General features: G+C 51.5%; 1 protein-coding gene across 2 annotated transcripts in view; it reads left to right on the forward strand.

Moving 5' to 3' along the window:
* Positions 1 to 9,130, forward strand: part of PDPK1 (3-phosphoinositide dependent protein kinase 1) — a 79,283-nt gene extending 70,153 nt beyond the window's left edge. For both annotated transcript variants that reach the window (XM_066275189.1, XM_066275190.1), the window contains 3 exons: positions 1,565 to 1,622; positions 3,202 to 3,354; positions 3,766 to 9,130. In XM_066275189.1, the coding sequence (XP_066131286.1) occupies positions 1,565 to 1,622; positions 3,202 to 3,354; positions 3,766 to 3,882 (328 nt within the window). In that variant the 3' untranslated portion in view covers positions 3,883 to 9,130. The remainder of the gene's footprint in view (positions 1 to 1,564; positions 1,623 to 3,201; positions 3,355 to 3,765) is intronic.
* Positions 9,131 to 22,680: the final 13,550 nt, after the last annotated feature.

Genomic DNA, 22,680 nt, shown 5'->3' on the forward strand with positions numbered 1-22,680 from the left:
CAATTCCCGGTCAGAGCACACAGGAGAAATGCCCATCTGCTTCTCCACCCCTCCCCCTCTCCTATCTCTCTGTCTCTCTCTTCCACTCCTTCAGCCAAAGCTCCATTGGAGCCAACTTGGCCTGGGCGCTGAGGATGGCTCCATGGCCTCCCCTCAGGCACTAGAATGGCTCCGGCCACAACGGAGCAACGCCCCAGCTCTGCCCCCTGGTGGGCATGTTGGGTGGATCCTAGTCAGGCACATGCAGGAGTGGAAGACTCCCTGCTTCTAACTTTGGGGGGGGGGAAGAAGTTTAGTAAAATCAGAATATAAACCAGTCACTGTTAGCTTTAGCCAAAAAAGACAGCCTACAGATATTAAAACAAATCAAAGTGATGTATACTTTGGTAATTATGTGTATTAAATTAAATTCTGTATTTGAAGCTTTCTCTTCCAAATTCCTGCCATATTTGAATAAAAGTGCTTTATTACTATGGTAGAAACACTAGATAAGATGCTCTTAAACCAAATCCAACTTGGGTCTTTTAGGGATTTATGATTCTAAGCGGCTCAGTGGATTCTGAACACTGACCTGGGCTCTGCCCTTTTGGAGGGGTTTTGTGTCTCAGATCCTGCTGTGTTTAAAGCAACGAGGACCTGCCCTGGCCGGGTAGCTCAGTTGGTTAGAGCCTTGTCCCAATACACCAAGGTTACCGGGTTCGATCCCCGGTCAGGACACATGCTAGAATCAACCAATGACAGCATGAATAGGAGGAACAACAAATCGATGTTTCTCTCTCCTTCCCTCCCTCCCTCCCTCTCTCCTTCTCCCTCCTCCTCTCTAACACCAATCAGTCAAAGTTAAAAAGAAAAATGTAATGAGGACTGTGTGACAGACTCCGCTCTGCAGCCCTGTCTGCCCTACCTTTCCTCACCTGTGTGGAGGCTGCAGAGTGAGAGGAGTAGCGGGCAGTATCTCTGGTGTCTGGCTCAAATACAGATGGAAAGGCCCTGGCCGGTTTGCTCAGCAGTAGAGCGTCGGCCTGGTGTGCAGGAGTCCCAGGTTCGATTCCCGACCAGGGCACACAGGAGAAGCACCCATCTGCTTATCCACCCCTTCCTCTCTGTCTCTCTCTTCCCCTCCCGCAGCCAAGGCTCCATTGGAGCAAAGATTGCCCGGGCGCTGAGGATGGCTCTGTGGCCTCTGCCTCAGGCGCTAGAGTGGCTCTGGTTGCAACAGAGTGACGCCCCGGATGGGCAGAGCATCGCCCCCTGGTGGGCATGCCGGGTAGATCCCTGTCGGGCGCATGCAGGAGTCTGACTACCTCCCCGTTTCCAGCTTCGGAAAAATGAAAAAAAAAAAAAAAGAAAAAAAAACAGATGGAAAACGGTAAAGCAGCGGCACTCCTGTGCTCCGTTACATCTGGAGTGTCCTTGTTACTGAAGTGAGTTTGGATCTGCGAAGGGAGAGGCTTTGGTAAAGTGAAGTTCACATGCCATTGGGAAGTGTGTTTTGAAGGGAGGAGTTTGGAGAATTTTTGTCTCTGACTCATGACTGTCTCATTCTTGTTTTCTTCCATTGTAGGCACCAGTTTGTAGAAAATAATTTAATACTAAAAATGGGTCCAGTAGATAAACGAAAGGTGAGTTCTGCTCCCACTGCTCCTTCCTGTGCCTCCATCTGTGTCTTTGTCTTGTTTCTTCTCACTCACCATCCTGTCTCCTCTCGGGTCCATGCTGTAACTGGGTCCATGCATAGAGCATCCTTCGTTTGGTTCCCTTTTAGAGATCGGCCCTAGATGTGCTAGCTGAGGGAGATCTCAGCTATCTAAACAGCACGCAGTTTGAGGCTCCACAGGCACACTGTAGCAAAACGGAAATAGAGCCCCTCGTTTCGTTTTGGGAGCCAGCGTTCTGGTGGCTTTGCAAGGCTGGGTTGTTGATGTCAGTTTCTGTCCCCATGAGGAGGCTCTGCTTGACATCCCCACAAGTCATCTGTCGCTTCATTAGAATTGTTTTTGAAAATTGTTAATTATTGAGTTTTATGGGTTAATAAAAAAATGGATTAATTTTATCAAAACCTGTCAGACTCCTAAATATTCTCTATCCTGCACAGTCACTTCGAAGGTTGGGCTCCTGGCCTCCATCCCTGACCCACCCTGGGGCACTCTCAGGGGATGAAAAGCTCCCTGAAGGGGGGTGAGGTGTGGGTGGCGCAGCAGAGCTCTGTGCCTCATGCGGAGCGAAGGCAGCAGACGCACGCAGTGAGTGCGGGCTGACGGCCGACAGTGTGCCCGTCAGTTGGCTCAGCAGCAGGGACCTGTGCGCAGGGGTGGGATTCATCTGGTTTGCACCAGTTTGGCAGAACCAATACCTAATTTTTGGTTGAGTTCAGCGAACCGGTTGTTAAAATGGCACTTGTAATCAAGGTTCTCTCTAAGGTGGGCGCCTGGGCAGCTGCCCAGTGTGGAAATCACAAATTTGCATTCCTTACTCTTGTTTAACGTTCATCTGCACAACAAGAGTATACTACATACCCGCAGTAACGTTCGTCCGCCCACAGGTGAAAAAAATTGACGGAACTAAGCTTGTAATACTTACTCATGCATTTCAAAAAACTCATACCTTTGATGAAATACTACATTTTAATTCCCTTGCGCTTGTTACTTCAGTAAACCTAAAACGTAAAGAGAAAAGGTGCCAAACATCCAGGGGGTGACAACTTGTATTGTTTTTTTGTCATGTATTATTTAATATTTTTTCATTAATATTTTTAAACTTTTATAACAATCTAGTTTTGTGTACCCCTTTTATTTTATTTAAGTATTAAATGCATGAAATAATAAACTACCTCTCTGTATATCTTTTTTTTTACTTAAAACGGTCATTAGGGCAGAGAACCACTTGTTAAATGATCTGAATCCCACCACTGCCTGTGCCCGGCCTGTGCTGCTGGTCCCCATGGGGCAGCCGTAGTACAGACGCCCAGCGCGGGGCAGTGGGTCCCGCTCCCAGAACCAAGCAGGGAACACTTCCATCCTCTCCGGCCCAGGGCTGGGCCGCGTGGGGGAGGAGGTGTGCACTCTCTGTCCCAGGTAAGTGGGCAGGTGACTGGCAGGTCCCTGAGCTGCTCTGACAGTCCAGCCTCTGAGGCAGCGGTCCACACTGTCATCAGCCACCTCTGAGCCTTGACAAGCAGAGTCCCTTGTTTTTTCCCATCAGGGTTTATTTGCACGACGACGACAGTTACTGCTCACAGAAGGGCCACACTTATATTATGTGGATCCTGTCAACAAAGTCCTGAAAGGTGAAATTCCGTGGTCACAAGAACTCCGACCAGAGGCCAAGAATTTTAAAACCTTCTTTGTCCACACAGTGAGTGTGTCCCTATGGGTTCTCCTTTGCAGGGCAGTTGGAGGTCTCTGTATTTGTGTGGGAAGCATCCAGGTGCTGTAGCCTGAAGAGAAAGCTGCAGTCAGGGCTGTTATCTCCCCCTTTCCCAGGGCCCCGGGGCCCCATGTTTATGGCTCAGCCCTCAGTTGACTGGGAGGCACCAGTGTTTATTCTTCACTTTGGGGGTGACCTGAGGAATTGGTATGTTACCACATGCATATTTAATCTGCACATAGGCGCTAGGAAGAAGTCCACACGGTCACGTGCTTCCAGAAGGTACCTGCAGTGGTTGCAGTAGGACAACAGTTTCTTCTGTGATTTCTGCCCGACAGGTTGAGGTGCTGATCTTGGGGGGACGCCCTTGAGAATATTAAATGGTTTCTTTCTCTGCAGCCGAACAGGACATATTACCTGATGGACCCAAGCGGTAATGCTCACAAATGGTGCAAAAAGATCCAGGAGGTGTGGAGGCACAGATACCAGAGTCACCCAGATGCCGCTGTGCAGTGACAGGTCACAGCCGCGGCCCTCGCTGCCAGGACACGCACCCAAGCGCGGCTCACCGCCACCGGGACGCTTCCAGACCACCTGCCAGCCATCTCAAGGGGAATGCAGACAGCAGAACCTTGCAGCTTTTTTATTTAAAAGAAAAGAAAAAATACCCAACCACACAAAGAACAAAACCAATAGTGAACAGGAATCCAGGGTTGCTTTGCTTGTTCTCTGTGCTCTGTGGAGGCCTCCCCACGCCGTCCTTGCCGCCAGGACCCAGCGCCATGCACGTCTGCCTGATTCCCACCTGGACCGGCGGGCCAACGTCGCCAGCTCTCCATCGTGCGTCCATGGCCTGCCAGTCCTGCTGCGGCCTAGGGCGCAGGGTGTGGCCCTCGGCTCTTTCCGCCCCTAGACCACAGAACTCTCCACCGGGAGTTGTGCGTGCCTCTGTCGGGGTGGCCCCTGATCTTTGTGGGACGGGAGGGTCCTTGGCTTCTGTCTGTGTGCTCTTCTCCTCACGTCCCTGACTCGTGCTCCCGCTGGCCTGCAGGCCGCGCCTCCCTCCTGCAGCAGCTCCGGCTCTGCTGTCTGCAGTGCTCCGCATGTAGTGAACACCAGGCAGGCTCCAGGGCTGCGGAGTGAAACAGCTGTCGGTTCCTGCCGGCTGCCGCCAGCAGGGATCTGGCTTCTCAGCCCCCCGGGCCGGGCCTGAGGGCGCCTGCTGGTCCCCCTGGGGAGGAGAGAGAGCTGACCAGCCTCTCCTGGGGGCTGTGTAAGGGTGAAGGATGCGGGTCTCCTCCAGACCATTAAGTGGGAGCCAGGAGACTCCCGGTACTCGGCACGTCCAGGCGAAGGGAGCTCCTGGCTGGCACACACACCCTTCCTGTTGTGATTGACCATTCTCACCGCCTAACAGTTTTACATCCCTGCAGGGAGAATCTAAATGCCTCCTGGTGCCAGCTCATCTGGTCCCCACCAGTGGACTTTGCCTGGAAAAAAAGTCACCTCGCATGAGGGGCAGGAACACCAACCATACTTGAACCGAGGCCTGGCCTGCTCTCCTTCCATTTCAGGTTCCCTCTGGCTGTGTAGAGGCGGCGCCTGCCCTACTGAAAACATGGTCCGGGTCCTACTGGGCCTTAGCTTTTCTCTGCTGCTGCTCCCTGGACAGGGGGTCTTGGCCATTCCTCTCCCTTACCAGGTGTCTCTGGAGGGCAGTCTTCTGTTCCAGGTGGGAGAGGAGCAGGCCCTGCTGGCTGCCCCCAGACCAGTCTCTGTCCCCAGGGGCTGTTTCCTGTTCCTTTAGACTTGCTCCAGGGCGCCACCCAGGCGCTCACACAGGAAAGACCCCTGACCACACCCCTGCCCCGGGCTTCGACCTCAGACCCACCATCCGTTGTCACCTTGTGTGAGCACTGGTCCAAGTGAAGAAGGAAAGACGCCTCTCTCACACTGTTTGGGTGACAGGAGTGGCCATTGTTAAACTGGGAAGAGTGGGTGCGGGGAATTGCACTGTGTGGGGCAGGCCGGGGCAGAGAGGGGAGCCAGGTGTGCTGCTGGTTTCCGCTCGGTCCTGTCCTCCGCTCTGACAGCTGAGAGAGACAGGCGGCTCCCACCTGTGCTGGGAGGAGAACGCCAGGGTGTTGAGGTGTGTCTGTCCTTGAATTGAGCTCCCTCTTGCTCCTTCTTTTCCTCCTCACTTTGAAGAGGCTTGCCTGTGTTTACCTGCTTTTCCGGAAGTGAGCCTGACCTGGCCTTTTCAGGAATTTCAGTTCAAGCTATTCCCATATTTACATTTTACTCTTCTCAAAACGCTGGCCTGTGTGTGTGCAGCTAGGAGTTCAGGGCGTGTTTCTGCACAGCGTCTCTCCCGGTGTCTGGCCACAGGGAAACAGGCCTAGCTGGTGTTTGTGCTGAACAAGAGCACTCAGCTGGGCTGCTCAGGAGACACGTCCTCCCTCGCATTCTGCCCCCTGGATGGCGCCACTACCTCCTGGGCTTACCCAGCAAGCTCAGTCCTAACCTCTAGAACCAGAGAGAGCAAGGGGTTCAGGGTCAGCTCACAGCTGCAGCGACCGCCCTTGCCTGAGCCTGTGGGTGGCAGCGCGCCCTGCCCCGAGTCAGCATCTCCTCTCGCTCCAAGTCCTTGTTTGGCAGGCCCACACCTCTTCTGCCTTGTACCCTGTCACCTTGAGTTGTACCCGACCTAAAAACCCACCACTGTCTTGGCGTGCAGGTGCCTTACATTCTGAGATGTGGACAAGGGTGTCGGTCTGTACATACACAGACGTACAGGGAAATTCAAGTGTGGATTTATCCACAGTGAGAACGAAGCTGCCCTGTTGCTGAATAGGTCCAGGAGCCGTGTCCTACTGAGAGTGCAAGGACAGGTCAGACCAGGCGTCCGCTAGAGACAGTTCCGTCCCGGTGGCCTCTCCGCACGAAGGGGGGGACAGCCAGGATACTCTGTGGTCCCCGCTGGGAACTCGAGGAAGCTGAGTTTGCGTAGGGCGGTCTCCTACCCTCCTGCTGTGGGCCCAGTCGGGGCCTTGGGCAGCTGCCTGTGGAGCGCAGAGTCCCAGTTACCTGGCTCCGCTAGTGGCCTGCTGCGCCGAACCTGACTCTGCAGCTGCCTGTGACAGACGTGCTTGGGGAAGAATGGCTCTGTGTTGATGCCAGAGCTGGTGGGAACTGTACCTATCCCAGCCTCCTCGGGACACACTAGTATTTGTGGCCCGGGCCCGAAGGAATTGTGGGAGAGATGGCCCCATGGCGCGCACACACATGCGCACACACACCGGGCATGTGCCAGCACGGGATTCTGGGTGACTCAGTACTTGCTTAAAACATTTTTTTTTCTGAAAACAACCTTAGGCTCGCCACGCAGAAAAGACCACTGTGAACATGTCGGTGTATAGCCAGCCCCCCCCCCCCCCATCTGTTTCCTTTTTGTTTAAACCTGGAACATAGGACACACTGCTTTGCATCCCGCCTCCTCACTTGCTACTTATCTCAGTGTTTCCCTGTGTCATGAGCAATGACTCAGAAACATTGTTTTTAATGATTGTAGAGTTGAATAGTTATAAACTTGATCATAATTTATCTAATTTCCCTGTTATAAAACATTTAGATGGTTTCTGGTTTTTCACTATTTAAATAATACTGTGATGATTATTCTTCTAAATATTTGATTTTTTTACTCTGATTCCCCCTCTCCCCATTCCCAGAAGTGGTATTTTTGAGTAAGAGTTTATTCATTTAAAAGGTAGAATTAATCTCTTTCTCAGTTTTGATCTGATGCTTAGAAGCTCACAGTTCTAGTACACAGGACCTCCTTAGCTGTTTCCTTCAGATTCTAAAGAAATGAATTTCTGGTAAACTCTGTTCAAACTCTTATTTAAACAATGCTTGAATAAGACTGCTCTTTATTTAATGCTAAAAATGATGTCATTCAATTTGTGACAGATTTTTCCAAAAGCTGATTTCCTTCTTTTCATTGAAAGAATCTGATGTGCTTGCTTGCATGTTAGTTACTTTCCTGTCCCTGCAGCTATGGCTTTCAAGAGCTTGGTGATATTTTCAGAATCTTGTACTTGTGTCCACAATGGTACTGAATTTGCATCTGCACAATCAGCAGATAAAGTGTTGAGCTGATCTTGCCACATGTGTAGTGGAAGATTTCTCAGTACATTTATAGACTGTGCTGGGCCATTTGGAATCAGTAAAAGAGCGAAGGCTCTATTTGAAATAGAACCACACAGTTGGGTTTCACAAAAGTACGTGTGCCCCGTGGGCTCCAAATCCTGGGGTTTTGTCAGAGGATTCTCTCGGTTCAGGGTAGCATGTGGCCAGGCTTTTCACGGTGGAATGTGGTTGTCCCGGCTAAGAAGGGTTTAAGGACTTCTCCCCTTTCCCCACCCACAGTGTTGCAGGTTGTCTAGTTGTCTTCGAGTTCAGACCACCCAAATTTGGTTTCATTCTTAGTTTCTCCACTTTTGTTTGGAGTCCATTAATTCTAAAGGGCAACATGCACGAGAGGTTTTTCTAAATAGCATGCTTAGTGCCACGTGACTATGCCAAAGATTATGGCTGCATTGTTTGGAAGAAGGTCTCCTACCCTCCTCGGATACCCTAAACCCCCCTCCCTTGGCCAGTCCATAGACCCCGGGTGCTCACTGTCCAGGCAGCAGAGGTTGGAGCCTCTGGAAGTTTGGTGACGGTACTGTTCTTGGACATGTTGCCATACGTGTTTTTTCCGTATCGTTTCTTTTCACATCCGAACCTGACCTGAACCAATGCTGACTCGAGCAGGTGTGGCCCCGGCCTCTTGGGGAGCCTACCTGGCAAGTGCTTTAGATCGGGGCAAGAGTCAGTCCCAGAGTCTGAGGGGCGCAGGCTCCTGGCAGGGCTGTAAAGCAGGCTGCCTCGGAGAACTGGTCTCAGCCGAGGCTGTTCCAGCAAAGGGCAGTTCTCTCCCTGGCTCAGACGGCTGTGATGTGCCCCTGAACCAGCCTGCGCGTAGACCTGGATTTTCCCCGTAACTCATCTCTCCAATATGAGAGAGAACATTTTACAGAAGACAAACCTTTTTTAGTTATGTATCCTCCCAAGTCTAACCCGCCTGGCTGAGTGACTATGAATAGGGGTAATTTTGCAGGTGAAAAGCCTCTTATCACCACCTTGTTTGGTTAGACTTTGGCAGAATTAAATTTTGCAGTATTTAGAGCTGCTGTACCTGCTCCTTAACACAGAATCAGATGAGTCAATCGTACGTTATCTTTTTCAGGTTGGTGGCAGTCAGAACATGTGTGATATTCTCTACCTGGTCTGTAGCTGTAACTGTGATGTACAGGCAAAGCAAACATTAAAAAAAAACCTTATGAAAAACAAATAATGCAATATTAGGATATACACTTTTGTATTTTTATTCTTATATAAGGTTATTTGCTGGCTATTGTTGGCCTCTAATTCAGTCTGTGTTATTTAAAATTAATATATGAATTATTTGGATTGAATTCATGTTCGGGGCCATGTTGTTATATGTATTGATGTACAGCCTTGAATGTGAATAATTATTGTAAACTATATTTTACAACTTTTTTTCTGGCTTATATAAATTTTCTATTTGGTCAATGATTTAATCATTATCATAATTTAATGAATTTTTTTTCTGAGTATTTGTGCTTTAGAAGATGTAGTTTGCCAGATGATGAATTTTACACGTATGCGCAATAGTCTTGTAATAAAAAGCATGTAGAGTGTAGCTGCTGGCTGGCGGAGCTCTTCCTTTGGGCTGGGATCTGGGCTGGGCGTGACCTGCGTTCGGGGCCCAGAGCTGATGTCAGTGCATTGCACACCTGCACACACTGGGCTCAGGCCAGGAAGCTCCTCTTGAGAAGTTAGTGGCTGCAGGGGGTGGGGAGAGACACAACCTGCCACTTCTCCGGACTTCCACCTCCCTAGTGGTGGAGAGCAGTGTAGCCGGCTCCCAGCCCAACGCCTCCATTGCAAGGGAGTTGTGGCGGGGCTTGCTGGGCCCCTGGGATCATGGCGGAGAATCCTGGAGGCTGTCCCAGTATCTGAAATCTTTACCTTTTGTGCCAGGCCTACCCCAACCTGAACTTCGACAAGGCGAGGGCCCTGTGGGTGGGTGGCTACACACACCCCATGACCCATGATCGGATCACAGCACCTGCTCTGCTTTCACAGAAAAATGACACTCATCTCCAGGAGAGAGAGGCTTTAGTGAGCTAAATTTTAAAAAGTTGATAGTAAATAAGGGTTTTTAGTCACAGATAATATGACTTTGCCAGAAAGAGTATGCTAGTTCACATTAGTCATAGTAGTAAGGGTTTTTTTACTTCAAATGAGAATATGTTTAAGATACTTTGTCTTTTCAGGTTTTTTCCCCTTGGTTCTCAGGGGAAAATGTCCCAGAGGTTCACTCTTAGATGATTAAACCCTGAGTTTAATCATCTGAGGATTAGGGAGGAGGGGAAGGGGTGTTTGGAGGAATGGGGCGCTGGTAACTACAAAATGGAAGAGACAGGATGTTGATTCACATGTAAAAGTCTCAAACCCTGACCTCCTGGGTAAGATCAATTAAAGCAACCTCACTGGTGGTGGAACAGTGGATAGAGCATCAACCTGGGACACTGAGGTTGCCAACTTGAGCATAAGCTTGCCGGCTTGAGCATGGGGTCATGGACATGACCCCATGGTCACTGGCTTGAAGCCCAAATTCGCTGGCTTGAGTAAGGGATTGATGGCTCAGCTACAACCCAGAAACAACCAGCCCTCCACCCCCACCCCCTAACAAGGCATGTATGAGAGGCAATGAAAACTAAAATGATGCAACTACAGAATTGGTCATTCTCATCTCTTCCTCTTTAAAAAAAAAAAAAATTAATGAAAGCATACCTGTCAGATAGATAACCCTAGGGTTGAGGCTGAGCTGGGCCTGGTGGAAGATTTCCTGCTGGGCATTTGACTAACAGGTGTTTAGTGAGCACTGGGCTTGCAGGAGTGGTGCTTGGATAGGGGTTGGGTGGGGAGATTTGAGCAGGAGGAGTTCCAAGAAACAGAAGACCTAGATTTGAGGAGCCTGGCGGGTTTGGAGTGTGCTAGGACGATGCCTGTGGCTGGCTGTACACAGTCTAGTGGGGAGCTAGGTCGGGGAAGCCCCGGGGCAGAGGTGAAGTTCCAGGACATTTTTCTGGAGGAGTGCTTCTTCAGAGGTCAACAGGGTGTTAGGAGGGTGGGGAGCTGGGCTGCGACTGGTCTCCCCTCCCCCTAAGTCTTCACATTCCCTGCCTCAGAACTGAGCCCGGACCACTGCCACCCCCCCCAAACCCCGAAACCCTTAACCTTCTGTCTCACACTCTGACTCTGGAGCCACTGCTACCATGAAGCTCTCTACAGACAGCACTGGTGTGAACTCTCTTTTCCTCCATCTGGGCTGAGCCTGCGTTATTCATGTCAGCTGTCCTGGGTGATATTTTCTCCCATGCTCCCTCAGGGGCAGGCCAAGGTGTAACACTCCTTCCCGGAAGTGTTTCGTAAATACTTGATGTGTCTCTTTGAATTCTGTGGTACCTGGCCCGTAAGTATTGTTTGTTAAACAGGTTAGACTTTGTTTAGAGCAGAATCAGCCCGTTTCAGTGTGGAGATGCTTTAGGAGTTTGAGGGCAGCGGGAAATACGACATGCGAACGAAGTAGGATTGGAGAGGGTTTGGTCTCTGGTAACTAAGCAAGGCCTGGAGAAAACTGTGGGTTGCCCATTTGCTTTTGTCCTCTGACGGGACATTGTCCTGGCTTTGGGGTTGCGAATTCTGTGGCATCAGATGGGTCTTTGAGGGGTGGGGCCATCACGGTGCTCCTGAGGCCCCGTGCAGTTCTTTGTGCTCACTCCAGCTGTACTTGCTGTCAGCAAGAGTCTCAGGGTTGAAAAGAACCTGAAGGGAATTTTATAGACAGGGTAGGGTGGGGTGGGGTGGTGGAAGTAAGATATATTTTTTAAATATTTTACTTATTAATTTGAGAGAGAGAGAAGGGGGAGAGGAGCAGGAGGCATCAACTCGTAGTAGTTGCTTCTCATAGGTGCCTTGACCAGGCGAGCCTGGAGCTTTGAACCGGCAACCTCAGCATTCCAGGTCGATGCTCCATCCACTGCGTTACCGCAGATCACACAGGAAGGAAGAAATTTTAAGCCACCTGGCAAGAGAAGTGGGGATTATTCTGAGTGGAAACGGTGTAACTGATCAGTGGTGAAGGGCCACCGTGCGGAAGTCCTGCGAGTGTCTCGTGTACTGATGAGAACTATGCCAGCCTGTCTGAGGCCAGGAGCGGTGCCCTGAGACCCTGGGGCTTGTCAGATAACACTGTGCTGAGGCTGTGGCTCTGGCTATGTCTTAGCCCTGACCACGCATCGTGGTGGTTCAAGACCTGAAGGAAAGGACAGACCCCTTGCGTGCGGGGAGCAGCCACTCCTCCCCCGCCCCCCACTGTACAGCAGGTGCTTGCTTGCTCCCAGTGAGTGCTGGAGTCACCTCTTCACAAGGTGCCTAACTTGAAGGCTCCTTTGACCTGAGCCAGCACAAGAGGCAACTTGCTGGAAAGTCCTAAATCCTAAGAAAGCGTGAGAAGAGCTTTCTTCAGGACATGGGCCCCAGGCCCTCAGCTGTCCCACCCTCAGTCATCTGAGCAAGTGGGGGGCGGCGGGAGGAGGAAGTGGTGTCAGCCACAGCAGTTCCTCTTTCTGCCCACTGCACACGCCCCTCCAGCTCTCCTCGGGCAGGACAGTGACTGGTCCTGGTTCAGAGCAGCGGTCAGAACACGTGGTGCAGCTGCTTTTGCACATAGAGTTGTAGGGGTACAGAGATGCCCGCCTGTGGCCAGGCTGTCAGTGGCTGCTTCCACCTGCGAGTAGGTGCTCACGGTTCCTTTCCAGGGTCTCTCCAGGTCAGCGGGGACGGGCCAGCAGGCTTTCGGGTCCTCTCAAGGAGCTGACCGCCTGGCACCAAGGGAGGGGTCTGTGTGGCCAGGGTGCCAGCAGGCCACCTCGAGCACCGGTGCTCTCAGCAGGCCCTAACTGGGCAGCTCTCCTCACAGGACAGAGCACTCGGAACCCTGCAGTCTGGAGTCGGTGGGATGTGGGTGTTGGGTGGGATGGTGCCTTTTCCCTGACTTGGACTCTGCGCACAGCTTAACCGGCAGCGTGGCTGGGGGGGAGTTAATGTCCCTCTCTACGTCATGGAGGCGTGTGAGCATTAAGGAAGATGATGAATGGACCACCTGGCCCGCCCAGTGCTTGGTGCCGGGTTATTGCAGTCGGTAGAGTCTGCTCTCAGTGTCTTGACTTTTGTACTTTATTTTTAGAAAGAATGTACCGAGAATGGCTTTTTCCTCCCCCTCATGAAGTTTGTTGTTTGTCTCTTACACACACAGTCACCCAAAATGCATGGTGCCCCCGCCCCCCACCACACCGTCCCCCTGTCTCTCTCGCTTCCCAGCTGCCTCTTCATGCTCCACTCAGAGCCCCTGGCTGGTCTTAGGACAGCCCCTTAGGACAGCAGGGCCAGTTCCTGCTGCGGGCTCTGGAGCCCATGCCCTGCGGGAGGGGCACAGCTTCCTGGGCAGCCGCTGGGGTTTCTTGTAAGAAATGGGATCCCGCCCTGGCCGGTTGGCTCAGCGGTAGAGTGTCGGCCTAGCATGTGGAGGACCCGGGTTCGATTCCAGCCAGGGCACACAGGAGAAGCGCCCATTTGCTTCTCCACCCCTCCGCCGCGCTTTCCTCTCTGTCTCTCTCCTCCCCTCCCGCAGCCGAGGCTCCATTGGAGCAAAGATGGCCCGGGCGCTGGAGATGGCTCTGTGGCCTCTGCCTCAGGCGCTAGAGTGGCTCTGGTCGCAACATGGCGACGCCCAGGATGGGCAGAGCATCGCCCCCTGGTGGGCAGAGCGTCGCCCCTGGTGGGCGTGCCGGGTGGATCCCGGTCAGACGCATGCGGGAATCTGTCTGTCTCTCCCTGTTTCCAGCTTCAGAAAAATGAAAAAAAAAAAAAAAAAAGAAACGGGATCCCTTCGGGCCAAGGGAACACTGCTCCAGAGTGTACCTGTCATCGTCATGTGTGTTGGGATGGGCTCGATGCATCTGGCCGGCATCTAAGTGGGGGACACACCGACTATCTCTCCTGCAGTTCTGTTCCGGTGGTTCTGGTTTCCTCAGCACTGGGCTTCAGGATCTTGTCCTGCTCTTGGGTGGCTGAGGATGGTCTGGAAGGATGAGCTGGGCCAGCCACTCATTTCTAGTAGATAGGACAAGGTAGGTTTTTCCAAACAGATGCAGGGGCGCTGAGCTCCAGACAGGCCTTGGGGAGGAGGGGATTGGGAGCAGCCACAGGCCTGCCCTTTGGTCCCAGAGCAGAGCGAGCGGAGGAGGGTGGACTCTGCCCTGGATGGGCCAGCAGGGTTGAGTGCAGGCCGAGAGCAGAGGCCGCCTGGGAGCCGGTAGGGCGATGGCCATGGAGACAGCGGGTGGGGAGGGCTCGGGGGCCCTGAGCCAGCAGTGGGCCGGGTCTGAACCCCAGGCCAGTGTCCTGCCCGCAGTGTGCTGCCTTCCTGCTCTGTGGCTGGTGCCCAGGGGACTGGAGACTCTGGCCTGGAGGAGGCCTCACTGCCGGGCTGACAGAGCCGCCGCAGGGTGTCCGCAGCCAGGGGCCCTGCTTCTTCCAGCTGGTGCTTCCACCCAGGGGGCACTGCTCTCACCTGCTGCCATCTCTAGTTGTTTTTCTAATGCCAGCACTTTTTATAAAAAAGATTTTATTCATTTTAGAGAAGGGGGGAGAGAGAGAGAGAAGGGGAGAGGAGCAGGAAGCATCAACTCCCGTATGTGCCTTAACCAGGCAAGCCCAGGGTCTCGAACCAGCAACCTCAGCATTTCCAGGTCGACGCTTTATCCACTGCGCCACCACAGGTCAGGTCTAATGCCAGCACTTATGAAAAAGATTTTTTTTTTTTTCCTGAAGCTGGAAACGGGGAGAGACAGTCAGACAGACTCCCGCATGCGTCTGACCGGGATCCACCTGGCACGCCCACCAGGGGGCGATGCTCTGCCCACCAGGGGGCGATGCTCTGCCCATCCTGGGCGTCGCCATGTTGCGACCAGAGCCACTCTAGCGCCTGAGGCAGAGGCCACAGAGCCATCCCCAGCGCCCAGGCCATCTTTGCTCCAATGGAGCCTTGGCTGCGGGACGGGAAGAGACAGAGAGGAAAGCGCGGCGGAGGGGTGGAGAAGCAAATAGGCGCTTCTCCTGTGTGCCCTGGCCGGGAATTGAACCCGGGTCCTCAGCACGCTAGGCCGTTAAAAAAGATTTTATTTGATTTTAGGGAGAGGGAGAGAAAAGCAGAGGTGGGGGGAGGGGGGGAACAGGAAGCATCAGCCCATAGTTGCTTCTCTCATAGGCCTTGACCAGGCAAGCCCGGGTTTCAAACCAGTGACCTCAGCGCCCCTGTTGACACTGTCCACTGTGCCACTGCTGGTCAGGCATAATGCCAGCGGTTTTACACTCACTCACATCACCGGGACAAGTAATGTGACATCTGTAGGAGATTTAAGTGCAGGTGGTCTGTATCTGAGATGTCTCTAGGGAGGGAGAAAACTGGGCAGATGGACGTCCCCTTGCCTTGTGACGGCAGTGTTCATAGCAGCTGTGACCTGGGCAGGGGCACGAGCCGGCAGGTCCACCACAGCCTTCTGCTCAGGACGGCCCTGCCCCTCAGCCAGCCTTCTCTAGGTGTGTCCAGTTCCGCCGAACTGAAGGGGCCTGTGAGCCATCTCCAGTACTGTCCCACCTTTGCTCCTGGTGCCCCTCATTTGAGTCATGTGTCACCCTAAATTCTGTTTCTAAGCTACACGGAATGGTGTCTGTCTGGGCTGGGGTGGCAGCAGGGGGGTCAGGGCGCTGATGTCCAAGGGAGTTTGTTCCCATGGGAGGTGGCCAGGGGCAGTGCTGAAGGTCGGAATCACCTGGGCCCCGACTATGCGCGGATCCCTAGTTTTTCCATGACTCCCGAGGGTGCCTGAGGGTGTCAGCTCTCTGGGTGCACACAGGGCACCGTGGGGTCTCCTGTAGGGAAAAGTAAGTCAGAACCCGCTGGCATCCGGCACGTGTGCAGCACGGTTGCTGTGTGAGGTCCCAGCCCCGCTCTGCGCATCTGGTGCCTGGAACAAGCCTCTGGTCTCTGGGCCTCTGTTTCCTCATTCGTTATCAGTGATAGCTACCACTTCTGCTCAGGTATTTGAGAAACTGTAGAAAACAAAGCAGAAGAGAGGCCAGAGGTGAAGGTTTTATGTGCAAATTTGAGATAGATAATTTCAGAATAAAAACGAGGTGTTTCTAATTAGGTTGATCGCACATATTTGTGCACACAAAATCCTATGCTTTTGCGTTTAGATTTCAACGGGAGGAATTTGACAGAAACTGTATCTCGCATTTAACATAGGACACCCAGCCCTCTCAATTTTAAGTCTCTAATGCCCGTCCCTTTTCTCTTGCAACAAAGCAGTGGTCGTGTCCATTTGCTAGTGTTTTTGTGGACACCTGGAAGTGACTGAAGGGACCAAGTGCAGATGCTCTATTAAGTGCTCTCGCAGAGCGGGAGTGTGACATGTGAACAGTTATTTTCTGGTTAGAATCTTGTAGGAGAGCCTGACATTCTTGGCCCTTTTCCTTGCCATTTTCAAGCAAGCTTGTGGTTGTGTCACCGAGCGGCAGCCCTTAGGGCCAAGTGGCCTCCAGTTTACCCCAGAGCTTTATCTCGGCAGTGCATTCAGTTCTGCCGTTAAGGGCCAGGTTTACTGCTGGGCCCACAGCACGGGCAGGAAGAACTTGGTCTTGGGCTCTCACTTAAAAAAAGAAAAGAAGAGCCTGACCAGGCGGTGGCGCAGTGGGTAGAGCGTCAGACTGAGATGTGGAAGACCCAGGTTTGAGACCCCGAGGTCACCAGCTTGAGTGCGGGCTCATCTGGTTTGAGCAAAAAGCCCACCAGCGTGAACCCAAGGTTGCTGGCTCCAGCAAGGGGTTACTCGGTCTGCTGAAGGCCCACAGTCAAGGCACATATGAGAAAGCAATCGATGAACAACTAAGGTGTCGCAATGCGCAATGAAAAACTAATGATTGATGCTTCTCATCTCTCTCCGTTCCTGTCTGTCTGTCTTTGTCTATCCCTGTCTGACTCACTCTTTGCCTCTGTAAAAAAAAAAAAAAAAAAAAAAGAAAAGAAAAGAAGAGAAAAGCAATGGCCACTGGAGACTTCAATTAGAAGGACTGGGCCTGACCAGTGGGGTGCAGTGAATAGAGAGTCTACCTGGGACACTGACGTCCCCAGGTTCAAAACTTCAACGCCTTGGGCTTAAGCATGGGCTCAACCAGCTTGAGCGTGAGCTCACCAGCTTAAACTGGAGCTTAAGCTGGATGTTCACTGGCGGGACGCAAGCCACCCACCCCTACCCTGTAAAGGCACGTATGGGAAGCAATCAATGAACAACTAAAGTGCCGCAACTACGATTTGATGCTTCTCATCTCTTTTCCTTCCTGTCTCTCTCTCTCTCTCTCTCTCTCTTTTTTTTTTTTTTTTTTTTTTTCATTTTTCCAAAGCTGGAAACGGGGAGGCAGTCAGACCGACTCCTGCATGCGCCCAACCAGGATCCACCTGGCATGCCCACCAGGGGGCGATGCTCTGCCCCTCTAGAGCGTCACTCTGTTGCATCCAGAGCCAGTCTAGCACCTGAGGCAGAGGCCACAGAGCCATCCTCAATGCCCAGGCCATCATTGCTCCAAGGAGCCTCGGCTGCGGGAGGGGAAGAGAGAGACAGAGAGGAAGGAGAGGGGGAGGGGTGGAGAAGCAGATGGGTGCATCTCCTGTGTGCCCTGGCCGGGAATCGAACCCAGGACTCCCGCACGCCAGGCCGACACTCTACCGCTGAGCCAACCAGCCAGGGCCCTGTCTCTCTTTAAAAAAAAAAAAAAAAGATGGGTGTCCTGAACTAAATGCAGGTTATAGTCTCTCTCAAATTTCCACATTGAAGTCTTTTTTGTGTGTGTGTGAGAGTGACAGAGAGAGGGACAGACAGACAGGAAGGAAGAGAGATGAGAAGCATCAATTATTATTTTTTTTATTCATTTTAGAAAGAAGAGAGAGAGAGAGAAGGGGGGAGGAGCAGGAAGCATCAACTCCCATATGTGCCTTGACCAAGCAAGACCAGGGTTTCGAACCAGCGACCTCAGGATTTCCAGGTCGATGCTTTATCCACTGTGCCACCACAGGTCAGGCCAAGAAGCATCAATTCTTTGTTGTGGCACCTTAGTTGTTTATTGACTGAGGGGCTATAGCAGAGTGAGTGACCCCTTGCGCAAGCCAGCGACCTTGGGCTCAAATTGGTAAGCCTTGCTCAAAGCAGATGAGCCTGCGCTCAAGCCAGTGAGCTTGGGGTTTTGAACCTGGGTCCTCCACGTCCCAATCCGATGCTCTATCCACTGTTGCCACCACCTGGTCAGGCCCCATTGAAATCGAAGTGCAGAAGCATAGAATTTTCTGTGCGCAAATGTTTTCAATCAGCACCCCCTTGGTCCCCTGGGAGTGGGATTCAGGGGTTGAGCCAGCCTGGCATCAGTGAGCCACCCCCACTCCTCAGTGTCTGGATTAGAGGGGGGCATATGCTGGCTGCCATTAAATATTCAAGAGCCAAGTCCAGCAGTTCTCTTTTTTAAGACTTTAGGGTGGGTGGAAGTATTGTTGTTAAAGCCAGCACTTCCCAAGTAGGTCAAATGCTAATCCAGTGAGAATTGGAGAAGGTCAATAGAGGAAAATCATTTGAAGAGATGCAGTCTTTTTTTTCTTTTACTGAGAAGAGGGGAGATAGAGAGACAGACTCCCGGATACACCCCGGCTGGGATCCACACCACAACCCCCATCTGGGTTGAATCAACCCAGCTATCCTCAGCACCCAGGGCCAACTGTGAGAGGGGAAGAGGGGAGGAGAGAGAGAAAGGGGAGAGGGAGGGTAAGAGAAGAAGATGGACTCTTCTCATGTGTGCCCTGACTGGTGATTAAACTCAGGACTTCTACACTCCGGGCTGATGCTCTATCCACTCAACCAACCTACCAGGGCTGAGAATGCAGTCTTTTTTTTTTTAAAGATTTTTAATTTTTTATTTATTTATTTATTTTAGAGAGTGGGGAGAGAGAGAGGGAGAGAGAGAAGGGAGGGGAGGAGCAGGAAGCATCAACTCCCATATGTGCCTTGAGTGGGCAAGCCCAGGTTTTAGAACTGGCGACCTCAGCATTCCAGGTCGGCGCTTTATCCACTGCGCTACCACAGGTCAGACAGAGAATGCAGTCTTAATTCAGGCTATTTTATCACTCTATAGTACTTGCTTGTGAGGTCAATCAGGGAAAGCACATAAAGAGGGAAGAAGACAAACAAACAGACCCAGGAGTCTTGCCACCGAGCCAGTGTTGAGTCTGGGTCAGGTCCTGGCTCTGTGAGTGTGGCCACCCCACGTGTTCATCATCAGGCTCTCCTTCCGGGGCTGGTGCAGCCGTGCGGAGTGACGGAGTGACATTAATGCAGCGTGCTGACAGCTGGGCCGCAGTCACGCCCCAGTTGCTAGTGCAGATATCCCTGTGGTGGTTCTCTCTGTGATCGTGCACATGTAAGCCAAAGATGTCTGCATTTGGCGTGACTTGTATTTCGTGTTCTATAATTTATTTTTACTTCCACATTGGCAGCACATGCACATGAGATTTTGAGGGGCTGAGGCCTGGCATATGTGTCAGTTGCGGTCTGGTCAGCTCACCCAGCAGCGATGTCTGAGGGTGTCCATGGCCCACTCTTGCCAGCGCTCCTCGACTCTGGAGCAAGCTGCTCAGGTTCTTGGAGACGTTTCTGAAAGGACAGAAAGCCAACAAGCCTCTCATTCCTAACCTAGTCTCCTGACACAGTTCTGAGCCTGTTTTACAGACACAGAGGAGTAAAAAACACCAGTAAGCCGCCTCCACTTATGAACAGTTTCCATCAGTTGAAATAATTATTTTTTTAATTATTTTATTTCTTTTAGCCAGAGAGAAAAGGAGAGAGAGAAAGAGACAGGAACATCGATCCGTTCCTGTAGGGGCCCTGACCAGGGATCGAACCGGCAACCTTTGCGCTTCAAGACAATGCTGTAACCAACTGAGCTATCCAGCCAGGGCACTTGAGATAATTCTTAGGACCTACTTAGCTGGACAACTAATGAAACAAACCACCCTCCCATACTCAGCTGTGTAGCAACAAGAACCACACTGCCCTTGGAAAAGTTCAATGAAAGCCAACCCCCCTCCTCACTCGGGCCGGTACTCCTCCTGCGGCCTGGCCGTCTCCTCTCTTGGAAAGCAAACACTTTTCTATTTCAGCCTTTCCACTCTTTGTAAATTTTTTTTTTTTAACCATTTCTTTTTTTTTTTTTTTAATTTTATTTTAATTTTATTCATTTTTGAAAGGAAAGAGAGAGAGAGAGGAGAGAGAAGGGGGGAGGAGCAGGAAGCATCAACTCCCATATGTGCCTTGACCAGGCAAGCCCAGGGTTTCGAACCGGCGACCTCAGCATTTCCAGGTCGACGCTTTATCCACTGCACCACCAAAAGTCAGGCTCTTTGTAAATTTTTTACAAACCCGTGTCTCCGGCCAACCTAACAGAAGTACAAGAGCAGGGCTCTATAAAAGCCACTGAGAGTCATTCTGTTCTCATCTGGGCTGCAGCTGGAGATCAGGGCCCGTGGAGGCTCCGGGTCTTGGTGTAGGGGCCCTGGCACTTCGCAGAGGTGGAAATCTCTCTTCTGATCTTTCCTACTTGACCTCTGTCAGCTGTCTTTGAGGGAACAGTAAGCTGATGAATAATTCCTAAGCTTGGTGATGTGCAAATGTCATCGTTTTTCTTTTTTTCTTTTCATACTCTGGATCTAGGAGGCAGCAGGGCAAAGCCTCTTGATTCCCTGTCAGGGTCACTCTGTCCATTGCACCAGACCTCAGCCCCTTTATAGAAAATGGTGGCCATTTTTACCAGCAGGGATGTTGCTAAAACAACATCTTCCAGAAGCTAGCTGGTCTGTGGAGTAAATTGGTCCCTGAAGAACAGGGGCCCCTGCCTGACCTGCAGTGACACAGTGAACAGAGCACTGACCTGGAATGCAGAAGTTGCTGGTTCGAAACCCCAGGCTTGCCTGGTCAAAGCACAGATAATCAGTAGTGGGATTCACCAGTTCACACCGGTTTGGCAGAACCAATGCCTAATTTTTTTAGTTCAGGAAACCAATTGTTAAAATGGTGCTTATAATCAGGGTTCTCTCTAAGGTGAGCGCCTGGGCAGCCGCCCAATGTGGAAATCACCAATTTACATTCCTTACTCTTTTTTAATGTTCATCTGTACAACAGCATATTCTAACTGCTGTAGTAATGTTCATTACATCCAAAGGTGAAAAAAAATTTGACGGGGCCCTGGCCAGTTGGCTCAGTGGTACAGCATTGGCCTGGTGTGCAGGAGTCCCGGGTTCGATTCCTGGCCAGGCCACACAGGAGAAGCACCCATCTGCTTCTCTACCCCTCCCCCTCTCCTTCCTCTCTGTCTCTCTCTTCCCCTCCCCAGCTGGGGCTCCATTGGAGCAAAGTTGGCCCCAGCACTGAGGATGGCTCCATGGCCCAGATCTGCCTCAGGCGCTGGAATGGCTCTGGTTGCAACAGAGCAATGCCCCAGATGGGCAGAGCATCGCCCCCTGGTGGGATTGCCAGGTGGATCCCGGTTGGGCGCATGCGGGAGTCTGTCTGACTGCCTCCCTGTTTCCAAATTCAGAAAAATACCAAAAAAAAAATGATGGAACAATACTTGTAATATTATTCATTTCATAAAACTCATTATAGCCTGACTAGGCAGTGGCGCAGTGGATAGAGCCATGGACTGGGAGCAAAGGACCCAGGTTCAAAACCCTGAGATTGCCTGACCTGTGGTGGCGCAGTGGATCAAGCACCGACCTGGAATGCTAAGGTCGCTGGTTCAAAACCCTGGGCTTCCCTGGTCAAGGCACATATGGGAGTTGATGCTTCCTGCTCCTCCCCCCTTCTCTATCTCTCTCTCTCTCTCTCTCCTCTAAAATGAATAAATAGCCTGACCTGTGGTGGCGCAGTGGGATAAAGCGTCGACCTGGAACACTGAGGTTGCTGGTTCGAAACCTTGGGCTTGCCCAGTCAAGACACATATGGGAGTCGAAGCTTCCTGCTCCTCCCCCTTCCTCTCTCTCTGTCTCTCTCTCTCACTCCTCTCTCTCTAAAAAACCAATAAATAAAATATTTTTAAAATGAATAAATAAATAAAAATAATTTTAAAAATAAAAATGGCCTGACCAGGCGGTGGCGTCGGACTGGGACGCAGAGGACTCGAGAAGACCCCGAGGTCTCCAGCTTGAGTGCGGGCTCATCTGGTTTGAGCAAAAAGCCCACCAGCTTGAACCCAAGATCGCTGGCTCCAGCAAGGGGTTACTCAGTCTGCTGAAGGCCCACGGTCAAGGCACATATGAGAAAACAATCAATGAACAACTAAAGTGTTGCAACGCACAATGAAAAATTAATGATTGATGCTTCTCATCTCTCTCCATTCCTGTCTATCCCTCTCTCTGACTCACTCTCTGTCTCTGTAAAAAAACAAAAAAACGACAAGTGGATAGAGCGTCGAACTGGGATGCGGAAGGACCCAGGTTCGAGACCCCGAGGTCGCCAGCTTGACCGTGGGCTCATCTGATGTGAGCAAATAGCTCACCAGCTTGGACCCAAGGTCACTCACTTGAGCAAGGGGTTACTCGGTCTGCTGTAGCCCCATGGTCAAGGCACATATGATAAAGCAATCAATGAACAACTAAGGTGTTGCAACGAAAAGCTGATGATTGATGCTTCTTGTCTCTCTTTGTTCCTGTCTGTCTGTCCCTATCTATCCCTCTCTCTGACTCTCGCTCTGTCTCTGAAATAAATAAATAAATTAATTAATTAAAAACGACAAGACCTTGGAAATGAGCAGTTATCAAGCTACTTGATAAAGAAGTTAGCTTGCTGCCTGACCAGGCGGTGGCGCAGTGGATAGAGCGTTGGACTGGGATGCAGAGGACCCAGGTTCGAGACTCCGAGCTCCCCAGCTTGAGCCTAAGGTCACTGGCTCAAGCAAGGGGTCACTCCGTCTGCTGAAGGCCCACCCACAGTCAAGGCACATATAAGAAAGCAATGAAAAACTAAT

The sequence above is a fragment of the Saccopteryx bilineata genome, chromosome 4 (genome assembly GCF_036850765.1).
Source record: "Saccopteryx bilineata isolate mSacBil1 chromosome 4, mSacBil1_pri_phased_curated, whole genome shotgun sequence".
Classification (NCBI taxonomy): Eukaryota; Metazoa; Chordata; class Mammalia; order Chiroptera; family Emballonuridae; genus Saccopteryx; species Saccopteryx bilineata.